Source organism: Hemicordylus capensis, chromosome 6, assembly GCF_027244095.1.
Source record: "Hemicordylus capensis ecotype Gifberg chromosome 6, rHemCap1.1.pri, whole genome shotgun sequence".
NCBI classification, from domain to species: Eukaryota; Metazoa; Chordata; class Lepidosauria; order Squamata; family Cordylidae; genus Hemicordylus; species Hemicordylus capensis.
Genome location: NC_069662.1, coordinates 168,787,257 through 168,799,551, shown reverse-complemented (window position 1 = coordinate 168,799,551; position 12,295 = coordinate 168,787,257). Strand labels below are relative to the sequence as shown.

The following is a 12,295-nucleotide window of genomic DNA, read 5'->3' as shown; positions in this document are numbered from 1 at the left end:
GGGTGGGGGGGGGAGGCAGATGGCTGTATGTACCATGGATGGCTGTTCAGTCCCATGAGGAATTGTTCCCTGCCTTGTATTAGCTACTGCACAGGGCCCAGAAGTGATGTAGAGTGGTGGGGCTGGGCAAGGCTGACGAGGGGAGGCAGCAGGGGCCAGTTGGAATCCAGCAGTCCAGGAGAAGATCTCTGGGATGAATCCGGCTTGGTTCCAGCAGAAAGTGAAGCTATGTGCACTTGTGCTGTAAAGACAAATGCCTTGCCATGAAAATACCTTGCTTGCCATGCCAGTCTGGGGCTGGCTCCTAGTCCTGAAGGCAGCCTCCGAAGCCCAGAGGGTGGCCCTCAGTTCCGTCAGGGTGACACATGGGCCTGATGTCCCCTTCCAGATCTTTCCCAGAGTCCCTGGAGGCCGGTGGCAACTCCCCCACTTGCTTCTTGGCACAGCCATCTCCAGACGCCAAGGCGGCCAGTGAAAGTGAGCTGAGCACCACAGCCACGGAGCTGCTCCAGGACTACATGATGACGGTAGGCCGGGGCTGGGCTTCCTCTTCAGAGGGAAATCTGGGCCTCTTGGCAGCAGGCACTGCTCCTCTCCTTGGGGTGCGTTGGAGGCGTGTGAGGCGGGCTTGGGCTGGAGCAGCTTGGCTTTCTGCTCAGAGTTGAAGGGCCTGCTCACACGGAGGCAGGTCGAGTGGGGCTCAGAATTCACTGGTAGGTCTCTGGGTGAGTCACAGGAGATCAGAAAGGCTTTCTGACTCTCAGTAGCTTAACTGCAAGTGTTTTGTTTTTAAAATCCCCCACCCCCACCCCCACCCCGCTAATGGCTCCTCTCTCCGCCTCCGTACTTCTCACCTTGCCACAATGGAGTCTTGGAGGTGGTTTTTTATTTTATTTTTTATTTATTGACATATATTTATACCGCCCAAAACTTATGTCTCTGGGTGGTTCACAACAGATAAAAACAACATTAAAACATTAGTTAAGAACAAGAAATTTAAAACACAAGAATTTGAAACTTTTTTTAAACAATGCTCTAAAACAACATTAAAAACAATCAAAACAGTATCAGTTAAAAGCCTGGGTGAACAGATGCATCTTTAAAGACCTTTTAAAAGTTGTCAGAGATGGGGAGGCTCTTATTTCACTAGGGAGCGCATTCCAGATGCCAAAGCCTCGGGGCAGCAATGGAGAAGGCCTGTCCCTGAGTGGCCACCGGACGAGCATTGACCTCACTCTGGTTGACCTCACTCTGGAGCCATTATTTTGCACTCGGCTCTGATTAGAGGGTCTCTGGGTTCTACTCAAGCAAGCCTGCACAACATAAGGCCCCGGGGTTGGATTTGGCCCGCAGGGACTATTTTACTGGCCCCCAGGTATCCTGCAGCAACACAGGAGCTGGAAACTGCCTTATAGTGTCATCCTGAGCATGCTTTCTCAGAAATATGCTCCATGCACAGAAATGTGCCCAGTGAGGCTTACTCCCATATAAGCATGCCTAGCATTGCAGCCTGAAAGCAACAACAATTTGGGGAAGGAGAGGACTTGGCATTTGTTTGAGGCTGGCAGGCACTCCAGGGGCCCCACTGGTTGAGCAGGGACCGGACCTATTCTCTGGACACTATCCTTGGTTAAAACTATGGGTCCATTGACAGGGGGAATAGATCCACAAATAACTAATGAGATTTTTAATTTTAATGTTAAAATGTGCTACAAATTTGACCTCGGCCCCTGCATACCAAGTTGTGGATGGTTCCGGACCACCAGGGCGTTTGAGTTGTGCAGCCCTGTACTAAAGACACAGGCAAAGCAGGCTACTTTGGGTTATCACGACGCTGATTTGTGTCGCCCTGTAGAATCCTGCAACACTAAAATCTGCTCACCTCTGGAATACAAGACTGAAATTTACACAGCTGTAAGCACAGGGGAAAGGGCAGAAAACAAACTAGCTAGCAGAAAAAGGAGAAGCAGTGGAAAACTCCCACAGGGCTCCCATGATATGTGGGATTTAATGTGGAGAGAGAATCTCTATATGCCCCACATATTTCCATGAGAAACCATCAAGGCTTTAAGGCAGCAGCCTCGCCCCCTTTTGTGGGAATTCATTTTGTGCCTGTGATGAAGGTTCACCTTCAAAACACATTGGGCACAGAGAGGTTAATATCTCCACAGTAGATCCAGCTTATCATGTGGCACCATGATGAGGTTTTGTCTCCTCTCGCCCCCCTGCCCCCCCTCCCCTGGGCTACATTGCATTTCTGCTTTTGATTGTGAGCGTCTTTGGGACAGGGAATCACCTTCTTATTCCTGTTTATTTTGCTCTGCAGACCACTGTTGCTGAAAAGTGTAGAAAAGTGTATAAACATCACCATCTCCATGTGGTTGTGCACCTGTGTAATTTGTGAAGGAAAATCTAGTAGCATGAGCTGTTTCTGTAATGGCTGCTTCAATGTAACTGGATTCTTGAAGACCCGTCTCCCCAGGGCCGGGGGGCAGGAGTGGCCTGTGTCTGTGGCAGCCTTTTTTCAGCCACCTAACTTACTAAGCGGCTCAGAAACATGCAGCTCCCCTCAGATTATCTATCTATCTAGAAATATTTTTATACCGCCCAAAACTTGCGTCCGGGTGGTTTACAATTAAAATCATTTAAAACATCAAATCAAGTAACAAAATCATTTAAAACATTAAAAACATGTAAAGCCCAGTATTAAAATTTTTAAAACTATTAATGTAATTAAAAATAATGTCTTCAGTCCTCCCATTTTAGAAATATCACCAACTTGAGCCACCTAATGGCGCAGAGGGGAAGTAACTTGCCTAGCGCGCAAGAGATTGCCAGTTCGAATCCCCACCCCGCTGATATGTTTCCCACAGACTATGGGAAACACTTATATCAGGCAGCAGCGATACAGGAAGATGCTGAAAGGCATCATCTCATACTGCACGGGAGGAGGCCATGGTCAACCCCTCCTGTATTCTACCAAAGACAACCACAGGGCTCTGTGGTTGCCAGGAGTCGACACCAACTCGACGGCACAACTTTACCTTTAAAGGAATGTGGGTCTGCAAAAAGCTAAAGCAGTGTTCTTTTACTTGAGGCAGATAAGAAATCCTTTGGGTACCTTTTGACGAGCTGCAGTCTGCCCAGAGGCCATCCAGCTGGCTTTGAAATCGTCTTCCAGTACTGTCTGGACTCTCAGCTACTGAGTTTAATGGCCATGGAGACTTCAAATTTTTTCAGTGTTTGGAACTCTCTGCTTTCTTCCTTTTGCCCATGACTGCAAAAGACTTGCTCACAACTCCCAGAAGAATGAGCAGTGCTCCTTTTCACCAGGGAGAACTTGGGGCATGAGAAGCTCAGTGTGTGAGCTTGAAGGCGGGGAGATGGTTCCTGGCTTTTGTCCTGCTTAGTCCTTGGGCAGGCTAAAGCATGTGAATGCGGAGCAAGTGTTGCTTGCCACTTGGGATGAGAACCTAAATGGAACTTCTTGTCTGACTTCTCAGGAGAAGTTGTACAAATGACCTTCCGGCCTCCTTGGAGCATTCTTTTCCTCCAGTGCTAAAATCTAATTAGGCTTTTTCTCTCCCCGCCCTAACCGGTCCTCTTTTTCCTAGCTACGGACAAAGCTCTCCTCTCACGAGATCCAGCAGTTTGCAATGCTCTTGCATGAATATCGCAATGGGGCATCCATCCATGAGTTCTGCGTCAACCTGCGCCACCTGTATGGGGATAGCCGGAAATTCCTTCTACTAGGTGAGGACTTTCCCACTGAGACTTGGCCAATGACAGAGTCATCCTGAGAGGATTCTGGTCTTGGTTAGGATTCCGGTCTTGCTTAGTCCCAGAGGTGGCTGGGTGCTGAAAGTGAGACGGTCCCTTCAGATTGTGTGCAAGCTGAAACAAATCAGAAAAACTAACCGGAGAGAGGCTGGGGACCCACGTGTGAGTAGCGGGGCTAATCAAGTTAGGGAGAACTGCAAAGGAACCTAAGAGCAGGGTGGCCACAGTCCAGGGAAGACTGCTCAGTGGTCCTTGGGGGGCAGGGAGGGAAGCCAGCTGAATGAAGAAAGGGGTGGCTCCAGGGAACCCAGGTCAGCCCTGTCTGCGTGGAACTAGAAAACCTGCGCTTTAGCTGCTCAATTAGGCTGACTTGTACCAGTGGCCATGCCATTACTGTAATCCCTCGAACAGATGGCAAAAGTCAAATGACTTTTCAAATAGGAAACAAAATAATAATAATGGTGTGAACAGAGAAGCTGTTGCCCAAATAGCCAGACAAGGCCAGCTAGTTTGGGTGGCGGGGGGAGGTATGGTATGGAACTTCCTGCAGGAGCCCCTTGGAGTCCGTTGAAAAGCAACCTGCATTTATGGGTATCAGCTGGACGCCCGGTCCTCCTCATACTCTGGTCAGCCTGTTAGCTTGACAAGAGCACCAGTGAAATAAGCTGTCACCTGCATTTTAAACAGAGTTCAGTGATCTAGTCTGCTAGCCCTTTCCCTAGCAAGCTGCATTTCCCCACAGCGCCCTCTAGGGGTTCCGTGAACCGCTCTGGATTTCAGCTTCATCTTGGAGGGGAAAGGACAACTGGCTGCATGTTGCCCTGATAGCCACTTAGACTGAGGTTAGACCCATTCGCAGGTGTCGATGAGCTCAGGATCTCTGCACCTCTGACAACCTGTTGCTGGCAGCAAAGGGTGGGAGAGGACGACATGCCTTCAGGTCTTGCTCGGGGGCTTCCCAGGGATGTGAGGCTGGCCCCTGTGGAAAATGGGACTTGATGGACCCTGCCTGGCATCTCCAAAATAGGGCTGGGAGAGACTCCTGCCTGCAGCCTTGGAGAAACTGCTGCCAGTCTGTGTAAACAATACTGAGCTCGGTAGACCAAGGGTCTGGTCTGACTCAGTATAGGGCAGCTTCCTATGTTCCTATGACTTCCATGGGATCTGATCCAACAGGGCTCTTACGTTCTGAAGCGGGTAGCTGTGGACCACCCAACTGTAGTCTGCCTGGAGATGCAGTTACAAGCTTAAAGGTGCATGGAGGGTCCATTGAGCCCTAATCTCGTTGCTACATTTGAGGGCTGAGTCCCCCTCCCTCCTTACAAAAGGAAGCAGGCAGCTCTGGAGAAGGGGAATCTGGCCTCCCCTAGACGCTCTGCACAAACCTGTTCTACCCTTAGAATCTCAAGAGTTGGCGTTTTCAAGTTACGCACCACCCTCTGGTCCCCTAAGGACAGCTGGCGTCACTTTCCTAGCAGAGCCTGTGATTCCTAGACTCCAGCTTAGCAACTTCTCCATGAGCTGGAGTCAAATGCAGGCGATGAGATTCTGGGGTCACATCGGAGAGATCGGCCAGCTCTTCTTGTAGCAAACAAAATACTGCCGTGAGCCTAAAGGTAGTTCCCCTATTATGGGTGTGCGAACTTGCCATTTTAATCAGCCTCTGAGGGGAGTGCTTATCCTCCTTTTGCAGAGCGCTTCCTCCTAAGACAGGGGCTCCCAGCCTGGCTCCCCCGATGTTCCTGGACTACAGCTCCCTTCATGCCCAGCCATAATGGCCCGAGGAGCTGTCGTCCAGGGCTGGGAGCCTCTGCCCTGGGATAGCGGGCTGTTTGAGGTGGGCCTCAGCCCAGAGAGTGAAGTGCACCTGTTTGGGTCTTGCTCTTCCCGCAGGCCTTAGACCCTTCATTCCTGAGAAGGACAGCCAATACTTTGAGAACTTCCTAGAAACCATTGGGGTGAAGGATGGCCGAGGGATCATCACTGACAGCTTTGGGAGATACCGGCGGACAGCAAGCACCACCTCCACTTCCACGACCAATGGCAATGGAGCGGCGGGGAGCTCAGACGACCAGTCCGGGCCCTCGGAGGGAGACGAATGGGACCGGATGATCTCGGACATCAGCAACGACATCGAAGCTCTTGGCTGTAGCATGGACCACGATTCTTCCTGAAGGGGCCGCAGCAGGAGAGAGAAGAGGCAGCTTTGTTCCAGGGGAAGCTGAAAGGGCAAATTCTTGGAAGACCCCTCTTGCTCCAACCTCCCTCAGTGACTCTGTTTGGTACCCATAGCCGGTGGCTCTTAGCCAGTGGTCTCGTCTGTGAAGGAGTGAGAGCAAGCGAGCCACGGGATCGGAACTGGGCTAGGCTGGGACGAGAGAGCTCAGCGGGACTGGCTGCCTGGCCATCTTGCTGGGCCTGGAGCCGAGGGCAGGCGCGCGGGTCTTGCTGAGGACTGCCAGCCCCACCAGGACCCTGCACACCGGTTTACAGTTTTGCACATGGCATTTCTACTTTGTGTGTGCGTGCGTGCGTGTGTTGGTTTTTAAAATAATGTTTACCACAATGTGAATAATGTAAAATTCCAGGCGTTTGTCATGACATTTCTGTTTCAAACCCGAAGGTGGCCTTGGTTGTGAAGCAGAGGCTGTGAACAAGGCCTCCGTGGGAGATGCTCTTCCCTGGTCCCAACTCTGGCCAATTCTTACCTGTAAAAAAAAAAAAAAAAGCAGCCAGGATGTTGAGCCAATCCGGTGACCTTGGCTGACCATTCTGTAGCAGCCTGGCTGAAAGGCAGATGCCTCTGCTTTGGTGCTTGCTGCTGGGTTTGGTGGGCAAACGCGACTTGAAGGTGAGGCTGCAGGTGAGAAGCCCTGGCAGTCTTTCCGAGGCAACCCAGCTGACCTCTAGCAAAGCCATCGTTCAGGTAGTCGGCTAGTGTCTGAGCAAGCAGTCCTCGACAGGCCAGGCCCTGGCGGTTCCCAGGCACAGCTCGTGGGCAATGGCCTTGCCTTCCTTTCCCCTCTCCCCTTGGTGTGGAGTGATGCTTCCAACAGAGTTCAGTGGTGCTACCGTCCTTCCTTAGGGCGTTGAGTATCTTGTCCTGAAGGTTGCTTGGGGACCTGAATTAGTGGGAGGGTTCTCTGGGCCTGGAGTAGTCAGCGGCCCGGATTCCTGAGCTGGACAGCAGTTGTCCAGCCGCGGCCTGGAGGACTTGAGCTGCTTCCCTTTTGAGGTGGCAGTGACCAGGGCACCGGAGGCTGTGCAGAGTCCTCATCCGGATTGAATCGTTGCTCTTCAAGTAGTGAAGGTGACCCCTGGTTAAAGTGTGGGTTGGAGTTGGTGGTTTTTTAAAAGAACAAGGAGTGGAAGAAATAGATAATGTGTCTGCCTTGTATATATTATACATATAAATTCACAGTTATTTTTGTATGTGTATTTCATGCCACGAGATCTCTGCTGGCTACTATAAACTGACCTGTATCTCCTTTTCGCCCTTTGAGTGGAAGAGTGGAGGGTTTTTAAAATAAGAGCAATGACCATTGACAGTGGCATTTCTGCTTGGGCAGTGCAAGCCGGAATCTGGCAAGTGGCAGGGATGAGCAGCCAGAGCTGTGTGCTTGGCCTGGGAAGCTCCCCGGATGTCGGCTGGGCTGTTGTCAGGGCAGAGAGCCGCTCTCCTTGTTCTCACTGGGCCCGTGAGGGGCTGCAGCGCCATTGCACTGTGTGGCAGGCCTTGTTGGGGGGAGACTGGTAAGCCTGGCTGCAGAGAGAGAGAGAGAGAGTGTGTGTGAGAGAGAGACAGAGACAGCGAGAGAGAGCTGTGTGCCTCAGCTAGAGTGTTCCACTCTTGCCTTGGTGGTGGGGCTTGCGGTGGAGCATGGTGAAAACCATCGTCAGCTGCTTCAAGAGCCTCCTGCTGGGAGTGCCTCATGTTAAGTTTGGCTTAGAGCAACATATTTTGTGTGGGTTTTGGTTTGTCCAGGCTAAGCAACTGGGGAATCTTGGAGAAACGGCCGGGGTGTAAGGAATATTCCATCTTTCTCCCCGATGGTTGGTTTGCTTGCACAGGGCATTTCTACACTACAAACTCCATGTTTGGTTTTATATTGGTTTATTTGTCATGGCTACCCCTCCTGAGGGAATCTGGATATTGCTGTCTGTGGGGACTGAGGCCTGTTTGAGATCCCCAGCGGCCCCTTCTCTTCCTCCTCACCCTTCCAGATTTGCAGTATAGATGCTAGAGAGAGGGTTGACTAAGCCCATTTAAGTCGGCGGCGTAGTGATGCCTTCAGTCTTATGGATGGGGAGAGAAGGCTGCAGCAGAGAAAGAGATGCTCGGATCTGCAGTCGAAGAGAGAGAACAGCCTTGTAACACAGGTGAGGATGAAGCAGTTGTAGGGTGGATGTTGGGGAGACCTTTTGAGCTCTGAGGGACAAGAAAGAAAGAGGCCTTGGAAAGAGGATGACAGGTGCATCTCTGTAGGGGTGGGGTGGGGATTCTGAGTCTAGGACATCTTCCACTACAGACGGTGGAGTCATGAGCAGCCCTTCTTGGTGGCCTCCAGTTTCCAGATTGCGGCCTGGTCTGGCAAATCCAGCCTTCTTTTTCTGCTTAAACTTGGCTCACCTCGACCATTGTGTCCTGACTCATGGCAAGCTACTTGACTGCACTTGCTTTTGTAAACCAAACTCTATGTTTGTGGTACTTGTGTGCCTGTCTATTAAGAACAAGAGAAAGAGGATGAGTTGCATGAACTGCTTCCCACAACTTGAACCTTGCAGCCATTAAAAGACCCTTAACTTCAGAGGGCTTGGTCTAAAGTGAGCTTTGTTTGTGTGAAGGGTGCTTAGGAGATAGAAAATGGGGGCATTTGGCTGAAAGTCCAATGCTGACATTTCCAGACAGTCCTGTCTGTCTTGGCATTTCTGGACTCCAAGGCCCACCTCTTAGCTGAATTCCCATATGGCAGGTGTGCCCCACTGTTTTTTATTTAGTTCCACATTCATGCAGATTTTTCTGTGGCAGGATTCCTCTTCTAAACCAGGCATTAACTTAATAGCCGGGGTCCTGAGAGTGATGGACCCAGTGGGAAAAGGAACTTTCTGAGCCCAAGCACTTAAAGCTGGTGGTCCAAGCATCTGTGTGGCGTAGTTGTGCCGTAGAATGCAGCATCTAAACTTCCATACAGCTGAGCTTTTATTCTCTAAGCAGCTGGGAGGAGAGAGAAGAACCTGCAACTATGGGGATGGGGAGGGACATGGGGGGAAGTGAGAGAGAGCAGTATCTGGGTGATCACTCACGGGAGCTGTAGGTGGCAGCATTTCACCCGGAATAGCTTTTTGTCCTGCGTGTGCAAACTAATTGCCACTTCTGTGGTTCTTCACAAGTCCCCCAGCAGGTCCTGAGCCCCAAGGGGGGAAATGAGCTCCCCAGATGCAGGAGCAGCTGGTCTTAATGAGCCAGCCAGGGTGGGTGGGGGGACAGGACACAGCACAGCTGCCTTCCCTTCCCAGAGGTCCATTTGCTCCCACCCTGCCCAGCTCCAATGTTAGAGCCATGCTACCTGCAGGCTTGGCCATTCGTCAGACACAGTTGTGCAGTTAATTGTGTGGCTCTCCCTGACGAATGGCCAACTTGTTAGGGATGTGCACAAGCCAGTTTGGTGCCTCCTCTGGGAAGCGCTGAACCAGCTTGACAGGGCAGGGAGCAGTTCCCTTAAAAAGCAGGTAAGGTTGTGGGGATGCGTACAAGCTATTCATGCACATGCGTGCGCACACAGCGCCACCGCCGCCACCCCGGGCTCATTAGAACCAGCCACTCTTGACCAAATGCTCTCCATGCTCTGTGCTACCTCAGCAGGCAGAGTTCTTGATCATCCTTTACAGAAGGCGTGATTTGAATATCCCCCCATACCCCTTTAAAATATTTACAGAGAATGAAACTTCAGCTTTTGAAGAGCCCACTGCAATTCATCGGCGGTAGTCAGAACGGAGTTGGTGGGAGATGGGGGAGCGACCTCCTTCCAGCAAAACCGCTCTCAACCCACTGTCCCTGCCCCCAGGAAGGTCACAGGGGGTTCTAGGAGGCCAGAGTTCAGACTCCAGTAGAGCTGTGGACTTGGGCAGTGGTGGGCCGAGCACTTGCCTTCCGGTTCTCCCTCTGTCAGTCAAGGGTGAGGGTGAAGATGAACACAAGCTGGTAGATTGCCTTGTCAGTGGGAACTTCTGCATGGAGGCATCTTTCTGCTTGGGGGCAGAGAGACAGACCTGCGCAAGACCGTCTAGGCTTCATGGCACACTAAGGATTTGGGCCAAGCCCTGGATCCTGGCCTCTTCTGAACCGTTTAACGGCTGATCCGCACACGTGTCTCTCTGCTAGCTCCTTGCCTGCTAATTGTGCAGAGTGGCCTCCTGTAAAATGTCTGGTTTGAAACCAACGGGGGCTCTCTGGAAGCTCCTGAGTGGTGTTAATCGCGCAGTGACCTGCCTCTCTCTCCGGGCTGGGCCCGCAGTTGGCCTGGAAGTCTGCCAATTCCTGATGCAGGTTGGGCTGGGTTTGCAGAATTCCAGTTGCTGCCTTGAGGCCTCCAGGTAGAATGTTTGCATTTTTATTTCTGTTTCTCAGATGTAGGAAGCGCTGAGACTCGGTCTGTCTCCTACCTTGTCCAGCTCTTCTGCTCTGGGTTCCCAGCTGCCTTCAGTTGGCTGGCACTTGCCGTGGCCTTCTGTGCTCTGGGCCTGGGTGCTTTGCAGCCGTCCTCCAGGGCAAAATTGCCCTGGAGTTCATCTGTGTGGAGGAGAACCCAAGTCGTTTGGCTCCTGAATCTGATGAATTCCTTTCCCTCCTGCAAACTTTGTTCTTGAAACAAAAAAGCACACCAGATTGGGGGTCCCCTTTATTCTTTTTATTTTTTTGCGGGCATGTTCAGTCGCGAGGACTTCTGTGCCAGTGTGAAGGGGGGATTTATAGAGCCGCTTGTACTTCTTGTTGCCTGAATTATCCTCTGGAGAAGTGTGTGGAGAGCGCAATTGGCATCTCTAACCACAAGCACTTGTATGTGTGTTCTGGTTGTCAGGATGATGATGTCTGGATGGTGGGTTGACGTGGTGGTGGTGGTGGTTGCTGGCTGGATGCTGAGGCCTAAAAGCTCCAGCCACCAGGCTTCATTAGAACAGTGTGCCTGCGCCGGGCCCAGCCTAGCCTAAGCTGAGCATGCCTTGGTCCTTCATTTTTCTGTTGGATCACACCCAGAGTATTGTAAGTAAATAAGGCATGTCGGGAGCTGCAGAAGTATGGAGAATCCCTCCCGGGGCACCAGCTGCAATGCACACACCCATTTCCACCCCAGCACTGAGCCCCTCTGTTCCTGTGTGCCTCTTTGAATAGCTTCCATACAGTTCCCCCGGAACTGGTATACTGCAAAATCATTCTTCACAAACGGGTGTGTAGACCCAGGACCTTCAAGATGGAGTTATTTCCTAGTGCCTTTTTGTATGCTCTACACACACACACACACACACACACACACACGGTTTTTTGTGTGGAAATAAAACCATATTTTTGAAATGATTGTATAATGAAATGTAAACAGGAGGGCATCAATCAGCTGTGGTATTTTTGTATAGCTGGTTCCTTGGGGGTGGCTCTTTTCTTTGGGAACTGACGAAGTGCCGTTTTCTGTGTCCTGAACGTTTTTGTGTCCTTGCCTCTTGCTTCTGGGTAGAGGCTCGAGCTGGCGGGGCGCGGGGAGGAGGGCCCCAGCGGGGGCACAGCTCCTCAGGTGGCACCTGTCTCTCCCACTGGCCATTTGTCGAGGGCCTCCTTTGGTGCCCCCCTCCCCGCACCTTGTTAGGACGAGCGGCTACTGGTCCTCCTAAAGCACACCCCAACCTCAGTACGTGGAAGGAAGACCACTCGAGAGAGTGCATAAAAGACTGGCTTTCGCCCCCGCATGTCAAGGACTCCTGTGTGTGTGTGTGGCCAGTCTTGACTGTTCATTGGTGTCTTCCATTTCCTCATTCCTTTAGCGATGTAAACTGCTGTGACCTCTTATGTGGGAAAGAATGCCTATTAATATCTTCAGGTGTCCAAGGCTCACAGGGTAAGACTTCTGCTGGCTCTTCCTTGTAGCCTACCGTACTATTCACCCATCCCCAGCTTTGAGTAAACGGAATGACATCTCTGTGCATTACTTGATTGGAGCCATGGGCCCTGCCCTCCTTCCTGTATCGTCTCTTTCTCTCATACCAAATGAACCAGAGACACCAAAACAGTCCTGCCCTGTCTTGGCCGTTCTTGGCCATCCTCTTACTTGGCTTTTGAAGTTGTCTACCAAAGATTCTGTTGTCGTTGGCCAGTCTTTCAAGAGCGGGGCTGGGCTGGGCTCAGGCTGTTCTGCTGCAATGTGGCCCTTGCTGTAATCTATGAGCATGACTTAGACTGGATTTCCAGAGGACAGGGGGATGTTTTGTATATGAAGTATTTGTTACAAACAAATAACTGCACCAGAAA

General features: G+C 51.3%; 1 protein-coding gene across 2 annotated transcripts in view; it reads left to right on the top strand.

The window, feature by feature from the left end:
- The window catches only part of CCM2 (CCM2 scaffold protein), a 52,309-nt gene extending 40,014 nt beyond the window's left edge, over positions 1–12,295 (top strand). For both annotated transcript variants that reach the window (XM_053262553.1, XM_053262552.1), the window contains 3 exons: positions 389–527; positions 3,615–3,753; positions 5,674–12,295. In XM_053262553.1, the coding sequence (XP_053118528.1) occupies positions 389–527; positions 3,615–3,753; positions 5,674–5,954 (559 nt within the window). In that variant the 3' untranslated portion in view covers positions 5,955–12,295. The remainder of the gene's footprint in view (positions 1–388; positions 528–3,614; positions 3,754–5,673) is intronic.